This window comes from Myotis myotis, unplaced genomic scaffold (genome assembly GCF_014108235.1).
Source record: "Myotis myotis isolate mMyoMyo1 unplaced genomic scaffold, mMyoMyo1.p scaffold_m19_p_7, whole genome shotgun sequence".
NCBI lineage: Eukaryota > Metazoa > Chordata > Mammalia > Chiroptera > Vespertilionidae > Myotis > Myotis myotis.
In genome coordinates this window covers 39,090,939-39,112,507 of record NW_023416379.1, presented here as the reverse complement: position 1 = coordinate 39,112,507, position 21,569 = coordinate 39,090,939, and the positions used below count along the sequence as shown (strand labels likewise).

The following is a 21,569-nucleotide window of genomic DNA, read 5'->3' as shown; positions in this document are numbered from 1 at the left end:
AGACATTTTGACCTTTTTGGTTCCATTTTCTTTGTCTGTTAGTGTGTCCTGGAACAGTGTCCTGTGTAAGTAGCAGAACCTATGACAGCTCTCTATCCTTTCTGTAGAAGGAAGTTTGTGTGGATGGTGTGCAACCTTCCACGCTTAGAAAGGCTGTGTGCTTTAAGGTGTAGTGGTCAAGAGCTTGGGCTTGGCCACAGATGGCCTGGTCTTCATCTAGGCTTTGGTATGTACTGGCTGTGTTATCTGGAGCAAATTACTTAACTTCTAAACTTTACTTTCCCCGTCTGCACAGTGGGGATAATGTTAGTACCTGCCTGGGGGTGGTGGTTGTGATTAAGATTAAATGATGGATTTAAAGAATTTTGCACTGTGCCTGGCACCTACTAAATACTGAATAAGGCTTGCTATGATTATTTTTTTTTTGGCTCAGTGGTTCAAATTTTCTTTGGGTATCCTTAAATGTTTATGTTTAGAACACAGGAAATTGTACAGAAGCATCTATAGGACTCTGTGGAAACTTTTAAATTGGACTTCCCTAGAGTTTTTGAAATTGAGTTATTCCAAAAAAGGGCTGAAAAGCAGCAAACTATAACCCTAGTTTCCTGCCTTCCAGACCACGTCTTCATTTTGTGCTTAAATATAGCTGCTCCAAGAAATAGTTTGACAGAGTACCACCTGTGCCATAGCTCTCGTTCGTGGTATGGAGAACTCACAGGAGTCACTCCAGACTAACTTGTAACTTGCTTCAAATATGATTCAAGTCTTGAAATGATTATCTGGACATGTACATTCTAGGAATTATTGGAGGAGGAAAAACATCACGAGCAAATATTTTCAGATTTCCCCCTTAGTCTTGGATTCCCATGAAAACTACAAAGGGATGATAAATCTACAGTTTAATCACTTGGGGTCCATTAAGGCCCTCCTGTTTGTCTTTGGGCTCTGGTCAGGTAAGCTAATATGCAAATTCATAGCCAATTCAAATGCCCCGAGAATGCCACTGGCCAATGGCCATCCTTATTTTTAATAGTCACCAAATAGTGCAATTCTCTAACAACTTCAGCAAGGCATTCCAGAAATGCTTGACATCATCCTTCTCTGCACTGTGATAAACAAACACAATTTTGATTTCATCTCAGAGTACTTAATCTGAACTTCTCCTTCTGGGATGTAAAATAGAATAATTTTCTATAGTTCTTTGAACATTAGATTGGAAAGAAAATGCCCTAAACATTTTGCTTAATTAAATCCTAAAGAGGTGGTATAAACTTCATGATTAATTGAAACATGCATATTTTGACTGATGCATATTTATGTGACATTATCATATGAAAATTTTTATCATGTTATACAAACTATTCTCTTTGGGAATGTGATATAATGCTATAAATATTTTGCATTTGTTATTGCATTGTTCATTATGAAAAATACATAGGCTAATGGCAGTAAGGAAAAATATGTTACATGAGTCTTCTTTGAGATAATCTCAAGTCTCAAAGTCTGACAGACCTTGAGTCTAAATATAAGACAGCAAATCGGGTTTTCCCTAGTTTGAAGAAATATGTTTTAAATAAAGAAATTTGAAGCAGATCAAGTTAGAAAAGCTGAAGTGCTGGGGCCTTCTATTTTGCCAACATGAAGCATGTACATAAGTCCCAGGGTTCAGCACTAAAGAAAATGTCACTTTTCTAGGGGTGCAGCCATACTGCTTAAGATGGGATACCATCTCATGTCTGGTGGCAGAATCTTGGGCTATGTTTTAGCTGAGAAAATTAATGTATATAATCACAGCTCTTTCTTAGTTTCCTAAATATACTATTAATAAAAATGACTTCTGTAAGACTAGAATACCTAAGACATGTAAAAATGTTTCTTCAACTTGTGGAATAATCCACTTATCAGACTCTTCTTTGGAGCATTAGCTATTGATAACAGTTTGATGACAGAAAAAGAGAAATCTCATGGAAGTTTTCCAAAGTGTTTCCCTTTATGAAGCGGAGTTTTATGAAAAACGGGTGGGAATACTGAATTATTTAACAAGACAGATGCTAACCATTTCCAATTTCCAGATACACAATTATTTTTGTTTCATCTTCCCGTGTTGTTACTTCATAGGGCAAATGATTTATAAAAATAATCTGCTTTAAAGTTCTACTTTTTGTCCATTTGTTAGGTCTATTGTTTGTAAGAAAGTGTCCTTGCCTCCCTTAAAAAATGACAAATGGTCTGACTGCTGTTGATGGATGAAGCATGAGGGAGACCCACCAACAGCCTTTTTGTCCCAAGTGCCGTTCCTCTGGGCAGGCCGAGCACTGCCCCTGCTGCAGCTTTGTGCTCTGTTCTTTGCCATCTCAGTTTTAGATCATTTAAATGGAAGAAACAACGAGGGGAACCTAACGTATGTCCTAAAGTTCCTTCTTGAATGCTGAGGCCAAATAATTTCTCGCATAAAGTATCTTTCCTTACAGATTTCACCAGAATCAAGTTTATTGCCGTTGGATCATTTGTGAGAGTTCTGCTGTATCCTCTTCTTTTTCAGGAATTTAAGATTATAAAGCAGCTAATTGCTTGGGAAAAATCAGAAACTATTAGTGCTAGTGAGTTTAGTAATGACAGATGATTATTTAAAAGGTATAACATTTCTAATCTAATTTAAAAACCCTTCCATACTATAAGGTAAATTATGGAGTTTTGTTAATTCTTCATACATGTACAATGTCTATAGACAGATGCCATATTAGAGATGATATAAAACACAAAGCTTTCTTTGAATAGAACAAATGATTAAATACAGTAATTGTATGATATTTGAACTCATGTTGACTCCATTTAAAGAAACTTACGTTATCGAAAATGTTTGATTAGCATCAAAGGTCATTGTTACACTGTCTCATTTATTATAGCTTATAATAAATCACAATATGTAATTGTAAAATAAAATGATGATTAAAATGACAATATTCCATTAAAGTAAATAAAATACTGCACGTGGTTCTGAGTGGCGATCCTCAGGGAAAAAGCCGTATCACCGCACTTCAAATTAGTTTGCTTCTAATTTTGCAGGCTGATGACCGCACTGCCTCAAACCAAATCTTTCCCCTGGAAATGGAATGATTGCATGACAGGTTCTATGAACCATGAATATGTCAACAGCTCATGGACCAGGCCTTGCTTAGCAATTAGTCTTTGGGGGATTTTACTCAGAATCAGACAACACTATACCAGGGCTTGCTGGGAATCTTGTGATTACCATTCATGTCTGGAGCATGAGTCTGGGTTAGTACAAAAAAAACAAACAAACCCATAAAGGACGAAGAGATGTGGCTAATAGTGGCAACCAGTCAGACACACTTTGTCATTTGGGAGGACCAAGGAAACTCGAGATATAGCCAGAGCACATAGGAGATAGCAAGGAATATTTCTTAGACCTGTACTTAAGGTCTACGTTTAGTCCCCCACAAAAGTTTCCCAGACTTCAGTCATTTGAATATCACCATCGCATGTTTGTCTTAACATCTTGCTACCTGCACTGTAATTACTATTACATTTCATTTATTGGCTCACTTTAAAAGTCTTTATTTGTTTTGAGCAGTAGTATTTGTGATGTCATGGACTTGTACTACTTAAATTTGTTTTCTTTTCTTACAAAGGAAAAGAAATACAGCATTTTAAATATTGAAAATATTTGCATATCACCTAACATCATTCTGAGCATCCCCATGACGTGGGCGACAGGTCCTCCTGGAGCTGTGAGGACCACCCGTCTGGCTAAGAGTGATCTGGGCAGCCGTGTGACCTCAGAGCTCATGGCTGACACCCCAGGACTATTCCTCCATCCAGGGACCATGAATCACACACATCTCATGGAGAAGAATTTCAATTAGGCCTGTGCCTGTCTGGGACCCCATGTGGGAAGGCTGCATCACAGGAGACCACCGAGTGAGCCAGGCCACTGCCTTTGTATCAGCAGAATCTGGCCACTCAATCTCTCCGTTGTTGACTAACCATATCATTTGGGAATCATTATATTGCAAAAGTAAACAACACTCCATATGTAACATGTAATAGGGAACATGCCAAGATTGGTCCTGGCTCCTGACTGTCAAGGTTCACATTAGGTCATCACATATGTGGGTGTGCTGTCCTCCCCCATTTGTAGATCCTGTAGGCTGTCAGCTGCACCTTTGAACAAATGGGCCATTCTACAAGCTTCATTAGTACTGAGCCTGGTATAACCAGGCAGAATAAGCATTTTTACCAGGCTAAGCAGCCCTGGGAACTCTCATGGCTCTGACGTCATGCTCTGGTTTTTAAGTAAATGATGTCTTTGGAAACTTAAAAACCAACAGAAAAAAAGGAAAAAGAAAAAAGAACACTGAGCCCTCCCCGCAAGAGCTGGCCATTCTCCTGGGTCAGACCATGGTGAGGTGCGGAGATTGAAATCAGACCCCGGGCAGCTCTTTCAGGTTCAGGGTGTGACTAAGTTTGAAGGGATGTTTGCTTCTGATATGAACATTTTTCTTATACTTTTATTATAGAAGATGATGTGTCAAATGTACAAATAATGTGTGCCTGGTGCCAGAAAGTGGGGATCAAGCGCTATTCCCTGAGTATGGGAAGTGAGGTGAAAAGCTTCTGCAGCGAGAAGTGCTTTGCGGCCTGCCGACGAGCCTACTTCAAGAGAAACAAGGTAAGAGCACGTAGAGAGGCGGCCCCCGCAGGCCTCCCCAGCCCACGTGCGCATGTGCCTCTTAGCCTCTTGCTGCAAACACTGCGCACCTTTTATTCTTTCTGGTTTTTTGTTGTTGTTTTTTCTGTTCTCTTTCTCTGTCATACTTAACCTTTTGGAATAAGGGATCCCCTCTAATGTATATAATAACCTGTTCTTCAGTTTCTCTGGTCTTGGTGTTTGAATTCTGAGAGGGTGAATGAATCTGATGAGGACACGGAGATCACAGCTGGTACCTTAAAGTGACAGGGACTCCCCAGCAGGAGAACATGCAGACTAGAATCTGGCAAGATAAGTGGTAGAGATTCCTGAGGAACTAGCCACAGGCCATGCATGGCCAGGAAGCTTTAGTGCACTCAGTTTAAGACTTGCTCCCAATGGGACTATTGCTCTGGCCCTTTCCAAAATCCGATCCACTAATTCTAACCAAGAAACATGTCAAGTCTCTCTTGATACCTTATATTAAAGTTGATTGATATTGAGAAAAGGTGAAAAAATGAATACATGAACCAGCATTGCTCACATAGCCAAGCATTGTGAGAGGCATGGTGGGCGAAACAGGAACGGCCATAGTCATTCATATATATATATATATATATATTTGTTTTTTTTTTTTGTTTGTTTGTTTGTTTTAAGACATCTCAGATTTGAAAATGTCATTTTAAAGAATAGTATTAGCCACCACTAATGGGAAATGGAATGCATGATGGTTTTACAATCCCCCACACACATACACACACACTGCTAATTTCTTAATCTTTAAAGAACTTCTATAGCATTTTGCCACCAATTACTGAAGTAAATTGCTAGTTCTTGATTATTTACATTGATTTGTAAAGCTTCCTTAATTCATAAAACTGTCTACACTTTGCTGAGCATTTCTATTTCCATAATACAAGAAAGAGCAAAACCTATCCTTTCTTGAAGCAAATAATTGTTATTTTTAAGTCTGATATTTGCAATCCTGAAATGCTCATCTCGGGTTCATTGCATTACAAGAAGCACTGTTGCAGCAAATTATCTCCTGCAAATTTGGGTCACATCATTCTGCCAAAAAACATAACGCTGAAAGAATTAGGCTGCAGAATTCAGTAGGGTGGAATTTAGTAGCAATCTCTAAGAATTAGGCTCATAATCTTCACTGGAACAGGAAGGCAAGTAAAGAAACTGCAATTCTTTTGGGATAGTCACCAGTCAAGTTCACTTTCTCTTGGGGAGGTGGGGGGATGGCGGGAAGCAGGGAAGCTTCAGAAGAGGGTGGTTAGAGCAGTGCATGGAGACATGGTTTGCTTTAATATACGGGGATTAAATGATCTCTGAGACCCCGGGGCCGCCCTTTTGCATGCTGAACACTGGGGTAACAATCACAGGAATGGCCCCAGCGCTTTTGTCTTCGAAGCCCTACTTACCACAACAAAATACTTTGCATTCCACCCCAGAAGATGGCTAGAGAACAGTTTTTGTTGTTGTTGTTGTTTTTTGTCTTTCTATCATTCTGAAAGGTTATGGGTCTGAATCTTGATAGACTGCCTGGAGTGAATAAAATCCAGCAAGATGAATTTGTTACAACCCTGGTGATATTTGTTATACTTTGCAAAGTGGTTTCACTTTAGTAAGCTTTTGAAGGAAGGCACCTGACCCAATTGGAAAACAACCTAGAATAATCTACCTATATCTATATCTCTCTACATATAATTTTATATATATATATATTTATATACATATATAAAAAATATATATTTTCTACATATGTCTAAATATATCTATATAAAATACCATATATAATAATACCATATATAAATTTACATCACTATAAGTCATATGTAATATTACATCATTATAAAGTTTAAGGTCAAACTTCCATAGCATACAGTTTTGAAAACTGGGTAACTGGGGCCAAGCTAAGAATGAGCATGTGGAATACTTCTCCGTCAGCTGGAGGAGCAGCATTCCCTTCCCCTTTTTGCAGGGTTATTGGGGTAGGTCTTTGAATAGCCTGCAAAACCTGGGCATCACAGTGGCTTGAAGTTTGCCGGCTGATCCCAGCAGCCCATTAGTGTACATACTATGCCTGTCTTCTCTGCAATCTTCATGCTTATTTATATCAAAAGCTCTGCCACACTATATACGTTCTCGTTTTTCAAATAGAGAAATAAACTGGTCACATCACTTGCTGGGTTCTTTTTTTTATTTTATTTTAAGAGTGTTATCTCTGTAACAATATCCTATTGTATTACAATAAACATGTACAGCTGCTGCATTTCTGTGAACTGATAGGATTTTGTGGTCATTTCATTTAGGGCTTGGGTTTCTTAATGGATTGTATTAGATACCAGTCTCCATCCTGCCATTTCTAAGAACTGCTATAATCAGCCCCAGGGTGTTCCCCACTGAAGACAATAGCAAATAGCTACTTCTCTTGTATCATTTAACAAAGTCTTTGGTCCTCATTATTAAAATTGCGGACTTTCTTAATCTTAGAAAAAGGGCAAAAATTCTCCCATTCCTACATAAAAGATTTTCTGGCTAAATTCTACACTTTTAAATATTGAGATGTGGATGAAAAACAGTGAATAATGTGTGTGCAGAACAGAATTTTGCCTTAGGTATGATGTCGATTTAAAAAAAAAAACACATGTAAAATTAACTATGCTGTAAATTATGCTTTATAATGACAGCCCGCTTCCTAGTGGATAGCATGCTGGGATCTAAAAATGGTCTCTAAGTTGAACCCAAATTGCATGCATAACTTCACAAAGGAAAATCCTTGTGAAAAAGGTAGCTAATTAGGAGCAGGATTCAGCTGACCTCTGTTTTGTGTCTGTGCAACACCTGCATTTGTGAATGTAAATTGGACAGCTGTGCCCGTGTTGTCCCTGCTGTCCTCTTCACAAATGCTTGGGATAGAAGCAGGGGCTGATTTTCTTCTAAAAACAAGGACAAAAATAGCCCAACTCTCAAAATGAAGGCCCCCTGAAAATTGACTCTTTAAATTTCACTTGCTTTTCGAACCTTCCTTCTCTTTGATGGAGTAGTTTAAGAATGCCACATTCTCTCTCTTACAAATGCTGGCACAGTGAAGTAAGGTGGGATGGATTGAAATCATTGTAACCCTTTATGGCATGTAGCTTATATTTTTAAACCAAATTAATTTTATATGAAGAGATGTTTGGATTGCAACAAGCATGTGGGCTATCTTCAGAATGCTTCTGCTAGGAGAGTGCTGTGAATCACAGCTATATTCATTTCAATAACCCAACTACTAGCTTATACACTTTAGGATGTCAGCTCTAAGTCGTGTACAGTGTTAATTAATAATTGTATTTTGTGGAGTCCTTATCCCCAAAAGGCTCACTTGCTGCCTCAAATGTTTTTGAAGCCGTGGGTATGAAAAATACTTTTGTAGTCTGTGGGCATTGGCTGAACAATGGGATGTCAGTCTCATTACTAGATGCACTGGAGACTTGTCATGGAACTAATAGCTCACTCTTTCCCCAGCCCCTTTTTGAGCCACGAGTAGAGAAGGAATTGAAAACATTTCTAGCCTAGTGATCCAGTGAGGAGCTGGCAAGTTGCAGGGAGTTGGTAGTTTTGCAGGAGATGCTGGAGTGTGTAGTCCCAACTAATGGCAGTTTTACTTTCTACCATAACGCACACTTAAAAATACCTTTACTAAGGGAGTAATGTCGTGTAACCATTATCCCTTGAAGAGTGAGAGTAACAAACAGGACTACAAATAGTAATCATTTCTAAATATCCTGTGTTTGTTTTTTTTCCTTCTGCATGGGAAATATCCTGTCATCTAAATCAAGCAGGAATCAAAACTCAAGGCAGATGGTTCATGCAGGCAACCTCAAGGGCGATTGTTTTCTGTCCTGGTTCAAATCTCAAGTTTATAGCATTCTTTTTTAAAAATATATATTTTTATTGATTTCAGAGGGAGAGAGAGATAGAATCATTGATTGGCTGCCTCCTGCACGCCCCACACTGGGGATTAAGCCCGAATCCTGGGCATGTGCCCTTGGCCGGAATTGAACCTGGGACCCTTTAGTCTGCAAGCCAACGCTATATCCACTGAGCCAAACCGCCCAGGGCAGTGGTTGGCAAACCGCGGCCCATGTGCCACATACGGCTCTTTGGCCCCTTGAGTATGGCTCTTCCACAAAATACCACGTGCGGGCGCGCACGTACAGTGCGATTGAAACTTCGTGGCCCATGTGCAGAAGTCAGTTTTTGGAAAGGAGATAGACGAAACAAGTATACAAGATGAGTGTGGATGGGAGAGTTGGAAGGGGTTGACCTCAGCGAACGTACCTCAATCAGATTGAGGACGTTTTTAGCAAAGGCCAGCTTAGGAGTACCCTAATTAAGTTAATAACAATGTACCTACCTATATAGTTTAAGTTTAAAATATTTGGCTCTCAAAAGAAATTTCAATCGTTGTACTGTTGATATTTGGCTCTGTTGACTAATGAGTTTGCCGACCACTGGCCTAGGGCTATAGCATTCTTTATGGATTAGAGGCATTGATACTTCAGTCATAGACACAAATTCCCAAGAGCACTAAAATTTTGCTCCCTTCTTCTAGTTTTTATATAATTTGAGACAAGGATACATAGAAATATTTCTTCAGTATCATAAAGTTGCTGTTCCCCCAACAAATTGTAGTGGGAAGAAACCTATGGGGATAAGAGAGAAGGATAAGGATGAATTAAAAATAAAAAGATTATATAAACAAACAACATTTGCAGATGATGTCATTAAGATCTCCTGACAATCAAGATAATAATATTCAGTGAGGGGAGTATTGTATAATAAGCATTTCTTTTACTTTCAAACTATATCCCTGGATGCACAGTGATCTCTTCTTAGAAGAGATCTCTTTTGGAAGAACCTGTCGCTAGTTAGCATGTATCATCGTATTAGTTGGAGTTACATTTTATTTAGACTGTTGGTCTTTTTATTAAACTTGAATATATCCTGGGGAAGATTCTCAGGTTCAGACTTAATTATAGAACCCAGTCGTACCGAAGACATTGTAACAATTGCCCTGTTACTCTAGTGATTAACCTGTCCACTTTTTTTCCCCTTTAAACACCTGCAAGATTTAATTTGCAAAAAGGCTATCAGTCATGATGGTTTGGGGAATGACATTTAGAAATTATTTGTAACTAATGTCCCCTGACTGCCTGAACCTCAGACCACAGACTTGCTCCTGCCAGTTGCTTGCAAATATTCTTGATTGACAAGTAAATGTGCCCACGGAGCACCAGAGTTCTTCCCCTGGATTCACCTTGTTTTTATGGGTCACCAAGGAGCCTGTCGGGGCTGTCTTTCTGCAGGATGATTGCTTTGGTTCTGCAGTGTCCTTTGGAACTGTGCCTGCATCTAGGGTGGCGTCTGCCTCCCAGACTTTAGCCTGCAGCCCAGTGGCTGAGTTCCCTTTTGGTCACAACAAACAGGGAAGCTCTGGGGAGAGAACAACAAACCCAGTGGTTTTCTCATTCTCTGGTATTTTGGAATATGATGAGCTCCTGAAAGTAAGAACCTATGGAAAAAAGCAAGAGCCAAGGAAGGGAAAGATGTTAGCCCTGTGGAACACATTTAGGCTGGGGTTAGAGCAGGAGAATTCTGGCCAGTGAAGTAAAATGTAGGTCGGGTTAAGGCGATGCCTAGGCTCTTGAAGAAAACCAGAGAGTGCCAGGCCAAGTGGGACACCATGCCCTAGGACAGGGATGGCGAACCTTTGAGCTCGGCATGTCAGCATTTTGAAAAACCCTAACTTAACTCTGGTGCCGTGTCACATACAGACATTTTTTGATATTTGCAACCATAGTAAAACAAAGACTTACATTTTTGATATTTATTTTATATATTTAAATGCCATTTAACAAAGAAAAATCAACCAAAAAAATGAGTTCGCATGTCACCTCTGACACGCATGTCATAGGTTCGCCATCACTGCCCTAGGAAGTCATCGGAAGCTCTGGGGGAGACATATGTGATGGTCTTGTTTACAGAACACTGTTACGGAAACTGGTTGAAGGGATACCGGGAACTCAAACACAACGGGGCTAGGGGATATATTGAAAGAAAATAGCAACTACACCTAGTTTTTAATGGGCTACATTTGGGAGGTTGTGAGGGAAATAGAAATAATTCCAATCAATTTCCCAGAATGGATGTCAACTTCTGAACAACACCAGACATTTTAGATTAAATATGAAGATATGATAAAAATCCAAAGAGCTTCAAGTCCCAATCTTTGTTCAGTGCTACCCCCTCCCCCACCCCCCAATGAATAGGAGGAAGAGGGGGATTTTTAATAGATCTGAATTCAGTCCCCCCGAGATCAATACACAGGGCTATTGACATATATGCTCGAATGTTAATTTTCAGACACACTCAATCTCTGGCCATCCTTCTGGTGATAGCTAATGCTCTACACTTAAATCAAGTTTTTCTCATCCGAACTGCCAGTAATTATCCAATCCATCTCAAAGGCACGCTCCCTTTTAACATTAACCACAGTGTCAGATTGCATCAGCTACATTGTGTTCTGGTGACTGCGGCTGCAGAGTGATGAATGTGTGCGCTTTGAGCTCCGAGTCCGGTTGCCTGTTCGGACCGTGGGCAGCTCAGTGAAGCAAATGGCCAGGAAGGGACCTAGTTATTTGGGACAAGCCTTCTCCTTATCGATCTAGTCACGTGCACTGCCTGCTTTCTCACCCTGCTGTTAACAGTGTTCAGGTTTATCTGAAGAATCAGCATTTAAAGAATTATCTAATGGGCCATTTTAATGCACTTCTCCCAGCATAAGCTATCTAAGCACAGGGTTACTCTTTGTGCCTGACTATAAAAGGAACGAGATATTATTATATTAAAATAAAGACCAGAGGAAGGAGACGTTTATAAGAGGTCTTAGTGCACTGTCCAGAGAAACCGTGAGAGAATGATTATGCATTTCCCTAGGGTTGTAGTTATACTCTGTTAATTCAAATGTTTTGTTAAAAAATGTTAACTGTCTAAATAATTGCATGCATAAGACAGGCCAGGTTTGTCTTGAGATATTTTAAGGTAGTAGTTTGAGTCCAGAATTTCTCTCATACACTTGCAATGTCTGGTCTCAAACCCTAACACTCTCAAGAGTGGCATATGCAGGAGATGCACGCTGTAGGCACACCTGTGGTTATTTTTATTTCTCCTCCATCTCGGTACCTGTGGATAGCTTTTGCTCACATAAGCAGAAGTGTGAACTGGGCAAGCCATGTGTAATTCTTTGTTCCTTGGGCTCCTTGCTCTTTGTTTATGTTATCGCAGATGAGGATGGAATAAAGAAAATCTTGTTGCGGATGGCCACTTAATTTCTGTCCCAACAGTTCAGTCTGAGAATGGTAAATTCCCTGTGTTACAGTCGTGCACACAGTGGAACCTAATGTCTACTGACAGACTGCCTTTGGAGATTACAAACATCAGTCTGTTGCATTCTCTGTAAACACAGGCTGTGGGCACTGCTATAAGCACTAGGAGGCAGATCAATGATTTAATGAATCTATAAAAAGATGCTTGAACTCTGCTGCAATTTACTGAGCACTCTAGTTAAATGAAACTCCTGTACTCTTTAACAAAGATAGAGATAATCAATGGCTGGGGAGGGAAGCCAATGTCCAGTCACAACAACCTCCCAGAATTTGTGTTGTCATTTCACTGCTAACAGAGGTTAGGCAGACTCAGGCTTTGATGTTTGAGCTTCATTCTGCCCAGAGGTGACACAATCATATAGTGTTGCTTCTGTGAGGACTATTTTTTAAAAAGCAATGAAATATTATTTAAATAATATTTCTTTAAAGCAACAAGATTAAGTTTAGGAATTAAATTTATTCTAACCTGTAGTGTCTTTGTCAGGCATCCCCATGATGAAAAGTAAATAAGGGAATAAAATCCATTCATGATTAAGTCTTCAGAATGTCAAATTGCTTCGTGTTGGAGAGCCCTGATTAATCCTTCCTGGTAAAATATTCCTCATTAGTTTGCTCTGGCTAAGAGTTAACCACTCCTATTACAAATTCAGACATTAATGTATTTTCTGCTTAATTCCTCTTCTAATAGAGGAAAATATAGTTGGAAGATATTAATTTTTTACTTTCAAATGTGCTTTGGAAACGTTATACTGATTTATGAGAGAGATTGGAGACATGTAGGAGAATTGCTTCATAAATATGTTGAAATGTATTTGAAAGTATTTAACCGCTTTTGATTGTCGAAAAACTATTGCCTTGACTTTGAAATGATTTTTTCCCCCCTACAGAGTTAGAATTAATAACATAAACCAAAGATTTTTATATCTAATTTTGGTCATATGAACTTTCTTAGTGTTTCGCTTTCTTTTTTTTTTTTTTTTTTTTTTAAATATATTTTATTGATTTTTTACAGAGAGGAAAGGAGAGAGATAGAGAGCCAGAAACATCGATGAGAGAGAAACATCGATCAGCCGCCTCCTGCACATCTCCCACTGGGGATGTGCCCGCAACCCAGGTACATGCCCCTGACCGGAATCGAACCTGGGACCTTTCAGTCCGCAGGCCGACGCTCTATCCACTGAGCCAAACCGGTTTTGGCATCGCTTTCTTGATTAGCTAATTAACATTGAGAGCTGGATCCGACCCCAGTAAGTGTATGTGGGAGGTTCAGTGGGTAATAGGAATTTTGAAGTCTGATAACTGTTTATCTGTTTCACGGGCCTTTTGCCAAACATTCCATGACAAAGTAGTGACTTATCTTGTAATCTGTTTTGATACAATGACTTCGTATTTTAAGATATGGTGAGCAGTTCTATGACTGCACAGCCAGCTCTGTTATAAAAATCTTCGAAGGCCCTGGCACTTTCTGTGATCATCGGTAGGATTATATGTTTACTTAGTTGGAGCAATTTAAGTTATTGGTGTCAAAGGACTTAGGGAGACAGAGACCCAGGGGTAGGTGAGATAAAGCTGGGCAAATAGTTGAAGACCAGGGGTTTTGCCCAACAGGAGGCAAGTTCCTGTGTGATGCTTTTTTTTTTTTGTTTTTAGCCAAGATTAAAAAAACAACAACCTTTTTATCTATCCACTTATTATTATTGTTATTATTATTTTTTATTTTTGTTAATCCTCACCCAAGGATATTTTTCCATTGACTCTTAGAGAGAGTGGGAGGGAGAGGGAGAGATAGAGAGAGAGAAACATCAATGTAAGAGAGACACATCGATTGGTTGCCTCTTGCATGTGCCCCGACCAGGGCCAGGGATTGAGCCTGCACCCCAGATATGTGGCCTTGACCGGAATCGAACTCAGGACCCTTCAGTTCATGGGCCAATGGTCTATCCAATGAGCCAAATTGGCTAGGGCTATCCATTTATTATTTGGAAAATAAAATAAAAGACATATTGAATACCTATATAATGTGCTATGCACTGTTTTAGGTTTGGTGGATTATGACTAAACAAAAGTCCCTGCCTTAAAAGGACTTACATTCTATTCTCTAAGGGAGATAGTAATTTATAAGTTAAAAATATGTAAATATATATCACAACTTCAGGTAGTGATTACTGCTATGAAAAAAAAAGGAGGGTGGAGGGATGGATAGTGATAAGATGCTGTTACATCTGGTGGTCACAGAGATTATCTTTGAGGAGGTGACACATATGTAGGGACAAAATGAAGTCATACAGTTAGTCATTCGAAGAGCTTGTAGCAGAGTTTCAGAGAGGAGGGGAGCAAGTAAAAAGCAGAGGTCCTTAGGCAGGAATAGGCTTGCCATTTTTGTCAAGAAAGTCAGGCTGGAGTTGAACGATCAAGGTCGTTAGGCGCTTGATCACATAGGCCAGAGAGGTAATAATTTGAATTTTATTCCAAATGTGAGGGCAGCTATTGGGAAGTGTGACATATCTGATTTTCATTGTTGATTGGATCACTGTTAAGAAAGTAATACATTTAAAATTTAAGATCCTGGATGCAAAGGGGATTTGGAGAGCAACAAAGGCAACAGCATTCTCATTAAAATTGAGTGTGTCTGGCAATAGAAAACTAAAAATATAATATTCACTGAATTATTCACTAGTGGTTATGAAACGTTTCCCAGTAGCAAAAGTGTGTTGAACTAATTTAGTTAGTTTTTTTCTAAAGTGTTGGAGAAAATGAACTAAGGATGGACATGGTAGGCTAGATGCTGACACAGTGATTTTACTTCTCTACAGTAGACAGAGCTTGCCCCCAACATAGTGGGAGGGTAAGACCTCAGAGGCAAGCTCAGCCCAGAAATCAAGTCTTCAGTATCCACAGGTCTTCTCAAGCCCTACCCCTAGAAGTGGTGTGATGTTAAAGAGATGGTACTTTGAAGGGAATATCTTTGGGTAAAGGAATTATTCTGAAGTTTATTTTATTCTAAGAGAAGACTTAATTTGTTGATTACTTATAAGATGTATCAGGAATTTCTATGCAACTAACAGAAGACTCAGCTCAACTGGTTTAAATATTTAAGACATCTTTTCTTTGATGGAACTGTGAAGTCCTAAGTTAGGTATACTTCAGGTGGGTTGATCCTGCAGTGTAGTGGTCTTAGCATGATCTCATGTCTTCCCATTTCTATATGCTTCTGCAGAGAGTGTTGGCTAGCTTCCAAGGCAAGCTCCTCAGAGATCATGGGATGACTACTGCAGTGATCAAGGCTATATGCTTCTTTATGCACATCCAATAGGAGATAGAGTGACTAGCAATCCATGCAGGAATCTTGAAATTTCCACTCATTCTCTATACTTTGGTCACATACTCATGCTTGAACTGGGGATTATGACAAGAGCAATGGATTTTCTGATTAGGTTAAACCAATCAGGGTTTTCCTCTGATGTTCGGGTTGGATTCATTTTCCTCTAAAGCCTGCATGGAGCCAGAATGAAAATCTGGAAACTGTTAAGAGAGGAAGGGGTCAGAATGATAGCTGATGGCAGATGCTAGCAAATGCCCACTGGAGAGAAGGAGAGGTGATCTCCTGAGGTTATCCCATGAAGCTGAATTCTTTACACAATGAATATGTCATGCCCATCTACTCTTGTCATATGGAGGAAGGAATCTGGAATCCAAGTGTGGACTGAAAGATAAAAAGTGTGGTTCTTTTCATCATGGGGCACTTAGATGAGCGACTTCTTCCATCCAGGACCAGAGGCTTTGAAAACCTGATTAGAATGTTGGCTTTCTAATTCTAAGAGAAGACTTAATTTGTTGATTACTTATAAGATGTATCAGGAATTTTTATGCAAGTAACAGAAGACTCAGCTCAAACTGGTTTAAATATTTAAGGCATCTTAAATATTAGTACCAAGACCAAAGTGCTGACTTTTTCTATATTTTTTGTACTCTGTATAACATGAGATTGCTCAGAACTAAGACAACAGGATTGTGGTTAGCTATTAGATGTGCTCATTTATGAAGAGGGACAATGGTGCAGTTAAAACAGCAAGCCCAGTAAATACAGGGTGGGCACAAGTAGGATTACAGTTATTTGTATGAAAAATAATAAAATAATTAATGAATAATAATCTAATCTAATAAGAGAGAAACATGCAAATTGACCATAACTTTGCTATGCCCCAAGCCACGCCCACCAGCCAATCAGAGCGAATATATGCAAATTAACCCAGCCAAGATGGCAACTGGAAGCCACGGAGCTGGAGCAAGCAGGAGGCTTGGTTGCCTGGGTGATGGAGGAAGCCAAGCTTCCTGCCTGCCCTGGCTGGCTGTGGCCTCTGCTAAAGGCAACAAAGTTTCAATTATAGAAGACAAATAAATCCCAGATACCTGCTTCCACCAGCCTCCACTGGGAGCTTGGGTGGCTGGGGACCATGGCCAGTCTGCAAACAGCCATCAGCCCCTCACCCAGGCTGGCCAGGCACTCCAGTAGGGAACCCCACCCTGAAGGGGGTGTGGCCAGTCTGAAAACGGCCCTCAGCACCTCACCCAGGCTGGCCAGGCACCCAAGCGGGACCCCCACCCTGATCCGGGACACCCTTCAGGGAAAACCAGCCAGCCCACCCATGCACCAGGCATATAATAAAAGGGTAATATGCAAATCCACCCTAACAGCAGAATGACGGGGAATGACTAGACACTATGACACACACTGACCACCCGGGGCAGACGCTCATTGCAGGAACTTCCCCCTGGTGGTCAGTGCACTCCCACAGGGGGAACTCTGCTCAGCCACAAGCCAGGCTGATGGCTGTCAGCACAGCAGTGATAGCGGGAGCCTCTCCCGCCTCCTCAGCAGTGTTAAGGATGTCCGACTGCAGCTTAGGCCTGCTCCCTGCTGGCAAGTGGACATCCCCCGAGGGCTCCTAGGCTCCAGAGGGATGTCTGACTGCCAGCTTATGCCTGATCCCCCGGGGAGTGGGCGTAAGCCAATAGGTGAACTTCCCCCGAGGGGTCCCAGACTACAAGAGGGCACAGGCTTGGCTGAGGGACCCCCCTGAGTGCACAAATTTTTGTGCACCGGGCCTCCATAAGCTCCGTGTTTGATATACTCACAACTGTAAACCTACTTTTGCCCTACCCTGTAGTTTCATCAGTTTAAGTGGCCTGGGAGGTGTTGGCCAAGGACCACATTGAACATGGGGAGGCAGATGCCTGGGATGGGATGCGTGATGGGACGACGCAGCTGTTAGCCATCAAGAGTTAGCCTGCCCACCCACACATTTAAGCTACTTCCTCTGTGGCTGAAAACTCTGTGTGCTAAACAGAAGGGAAAGGGGAGTGTTCAAGCAGATTGTGATTTAGTCTGAGGCTGAATGCATTAAGTGCAGATGGCCCATGGAGCAGAGACCCTGAAGGCTGCAACTTTCGCAGTTTTAATTAAGTTCAACACATATTTGTTGAACAGCCACTGTGTGCCAGGCCCTGTGCTAGTCGTATTGGATTTCATTCCAGATTTTCATTCAACAAGAACCTGTTTCCTACCCTCATGAAGCTTACAGTCCAGTGGGAGACAGTTATTTAAATAATAACACAGATATGAAATTGCCACTGTGACCAGTGCTATGGTGGCAAAGGCACAGTGCTAAGAGAGGCCCTGGCAGGGAGATTTGACTAGTCAGGAGATCCGGAAGTTTCCCTAAGGAAGTAGTACTTGGGCTGAAATAATAAGGATGTTACGTAGGTAAGGAGGAGAAGAAGGAGCTACTGGGCTGAGAACACGGCAGCATGACAGCGACTTCTGGCCCCAGTTTGCCACTTCGTTGCTGATTTCACGTTCTCCGTGAAGGAATTGAACATTACCTACAAACAAGAAGACAAACAAACAAATAGTCCCTGGAACGAGGAATCCCGTTTATCTATTTGTTTGTGTAGTCATTCATTCATTCTATAAACCTCTGGGGATTCATTGGCTTCTGCCTTCCCTGACTTCACTCAGCCATAGTTAGCATATTATTACTAATTTATTTCAGGGGTTGACAGCGTGTAACTCCTGGAGGCAGAAGCATTTTATAAAAAAATAGAAATAATAAAAATAATGATAACTATAAGAGCCCAAGTATTTTTAATGATGGAATGTATCAGAAAAGCAACAATGGCAACAGAGAAAAGATCGGGTGAAAATGCACTGATGTGAGAAAGAGGATCATGTAATTACTGTCTGACCAATCTGGGTGGATGATTGAAAATAAATGGGGTAAGTTACTTTTTGATGGGAAGAGCCACAGAAAGGGCAGATCCCACGTTCTACCTCCTGCTAGGTGTAGAGACGTGGTTTTGTTACAGAGAGAAAGAACCATAGAGCAATGTTAACATTAATGCGAGGGCACACAGGAAGGGTGGGTGATGATGAATTCCAGGAGAGAGGGCTGCTTATTGACACTCAGGTCCCCAGACTAGACGACTGTGATAAAATGGAAACAGAACAGCATGCCCGCTGGCACAGTAACACAGGACGATTCTCACGGCACAACAGTGTGCTGGGCAGGAAGGAATTCTCCTGCATTTCTTTGTATTCTTTGTTTCAGCTTCGTATCTCATTGAGTGCCTAGGATCATGATGACAGCTCCGTAGAAATGTAGGGATAAATAAACAGGCAGGTAATTCAGATTTTATCATCCTGGGTCCTAACTGGGTGATGTGGAGGTGTGTGCTTCAAATGAGAGGCATCTGCATTGCTCTCTATGATGCCAAAGGGAAGAGCTGACCCTTGCCGAGGCTAACCAGACCTGCACCTGCCTCGGATGGCTGCGTGGGGACCGCAGTACCGTTCAGCTGGAGGCAGCAGCCCCTCTCCGGTTCCAGTAACTTCTGAAAAACCTCACCAAGTGACGGTTGTTTCCAAAAGAGGCTGATTTTAAAACTGTGATGAAAATGGCTAACAGCAGGCTGAAGGTTAAAGTAAAAAACTTAAAAACCATAAAATCTGCCTGGAGGCTATTTAAGCAAACTGTTTTAGAGGCACAGATGGTTCATATACCTCTGAGCCAAAAACAAAAAAGTAAAAAGGGGACAGTAAAGCTGGCGCGATTAAGCAGACAAATATGAAAGTTTTATTAGTACTAAAAAGGCATCCTTTAGAAAAATGAAAAATCTATCTCTGGAAACTTGGAAGACCTGTTAAAAACCAGTGGGAAATGGAGAGGTCAAACAGATGACATCTTAAAGCGCAATCGAAGATAGTGAAAAATTACAATATGCCTATGTCCAGTGGAGAGGTGGGCCCTGAGGAGATCTGAAAGTGTCAGACATCAAATAATTATAAAGACTTAAATGCTTAATAATAGGGAATTATTCAATAAATCGTGGCCCTTTTTACTATGAAATACTGTGTACTCATGTAAATATGGCCTTGTGAAAATATTTAATGATGTATGAGAATGTACATATTTATGTGCTAAATACATATATATGTAAAACTAACTACATGTCTGCTCCTGTCTTAATGTAATCCATTCCAAAGAATTTAGCACTAATATTAGGAAAGAATGACTCATCAGGATAAAATGCTTGGTCAGAAGTAACATGACAATATGTATTTGTAACTAAATATTTGACCACATTCATAATTACTTCTGGTGAATAAATACATATGGATGAATATATAGAAATTACTATTTAGAATAAATATGTAGACTAAATATATAGCGATGGCACTGTTGGATCAATGCATATACAATATTTTAAAGTTTTCGTTATGAATGTCAAATTCTCATTCAGAAATGCTATCAATTTACATTCCCACAAACACAATTTGGAGAAAAGAAAGAAAGAAAGAAAGAAAGCAATGCAAGAGGAAAATGCAGTCTGTGGAGAGTGGGTGTGGCTCCCCGCCTTGTATTTTTGCTGTAGAGCAGCTTTTATAGGGATTTTGATGCAACTTAAATGGTGATTCGTGTCTCCAAGGAAAATAAGCTTGGAGCAAATTTGAGGAACTTAAGTGCCATAAATCAGAAGGCCCAAGGCATAGGGCGGAAATAAAGTCTGGGGCTGCTGGTAGTGTTATTAAACATGGTAAGCAGCCCCGAGACCTGGGAAATCGATGGGGTCGGAGGGCCCCCAGCCTCCTCCAGGGGTACCGCTGAGTGCTCCTGCATGCAGTCTCCACGTGAGTCCCTGAGCCCGCCGGGCACACTCATACCCGCACACGGACAGTCGCTGGGGTTTCGACTGGTGAGCTGCCATTATCATTTTGAGAAAAGTCAGACTCTGGAGAGTAACAGAGCAGTTTGCAGGGCTGCCATCTGAGAAGCCTTCTCTGAGGAAAGAAAAACAGTACTTGTGTCTTGAATTAGCATTCAGGATAAACCTACATAAAAGTGACCAAATACAGCCATGCAGAAAGTAAGCTAAGTTGTTTGGCTTTTCAAAAACCCAAATTATTCACTTAGAGTTTGGCAGACTCCCTTCAAAAGGGACCCTTGAGGAAAATAAATAGCCCAAGGCAAGGAATCAAGCCTTGCGTGGGATTAAGAAGCTGGGTAAGGAGGGGATGCCATTCCTCAGAGTGCAGGTAAATTAACCGATACCATCCCCGGGACTTATATTAGAAATAGTGACACGTAAGGTGCTGATTGCTTATTTGGAAGGAGACGACAGGAAGGAGGGGGAGTTTGCTGCTTTCTCTAAGTTGCTTTCATTTCAAAAACCACAGAAGATTACCTCTCCCTCCCAGTCCCCCAGACACAAACCCTGCTCTACAAATATATAAATGTAAAGAGGTTACCCGACATTAGATGGAGTTTCATTCACTGAGCTGTCAGCGAGCTCACAGGAACAAAAAGTTCCGTCCTCACGCTTCCTGATACAGGCTGCCTCTCAGCATCCCCAGAGAGGGAGCTTGGTCCAGAGTGAAGGGGGCTCAATTGTGTTTCTTGACTAAAGTAAAAAAAAAAAAAGTTTTGAAGGATTTGAATTAAAGAAAGCTTTAAAAAGTGGGCAAAAGTACATCAAACAATGATCATCAGGCTTTGTCCCATCTTCACAGGAAATGTGTAGTTCATCCTTCTTTAACCTGATTTTTACAAAAGGCTGACACTGAACTTTAGGAGAATTGACAGAGAGGATTAAATGTATTTTCATTAGACTCCAGCCTATACAAATATGGGATACAAGAGCCTGAGAAGGTATGCTGCTGTTGAGGACAGAAGATCCAATAATAAAACTACAGAGTTGGGAAAGATAAATGGAATGAAAGTGTACCCTGCCTCTTAGGATACACTCAGGGCTAACCTTTGTCGTTGGCCACCTTGGAGAAAGACGGGGTCAGACTCGTGGCAGATGGTTTAATGCCTCGTGCATACAATCCCCCGAGGCAGCCCTGGAAATGCAAGCAG

The 21,569-nt window shown here is 40.7% G+C and overlaps 1 protein-coding gene across 2 annotated transcripts in view; it reads left to right on the top strand.

Moving 5' to 3' along the window:
- LOC118660448 (sine oculis binding protein homolog) overlaps positions 1–21,569 on the top strand; it is a 160,430-nt gene that overhangs the window by 37,224 nt on the left and 101,637 nt on the right. For both annotated transcript variants that reach the window (XM_036317903.1, XM_036317902.1), the window contains exon 4: positions 4,542–4,693. In XM_036317903.1, the coding sequence (XP_036173796.1) occupies positions 4,542–4,693 (152 nt within the window). The remainder of the gene's footprint in view (positions 1–4,541; positions 4,694–21,569) is intronic.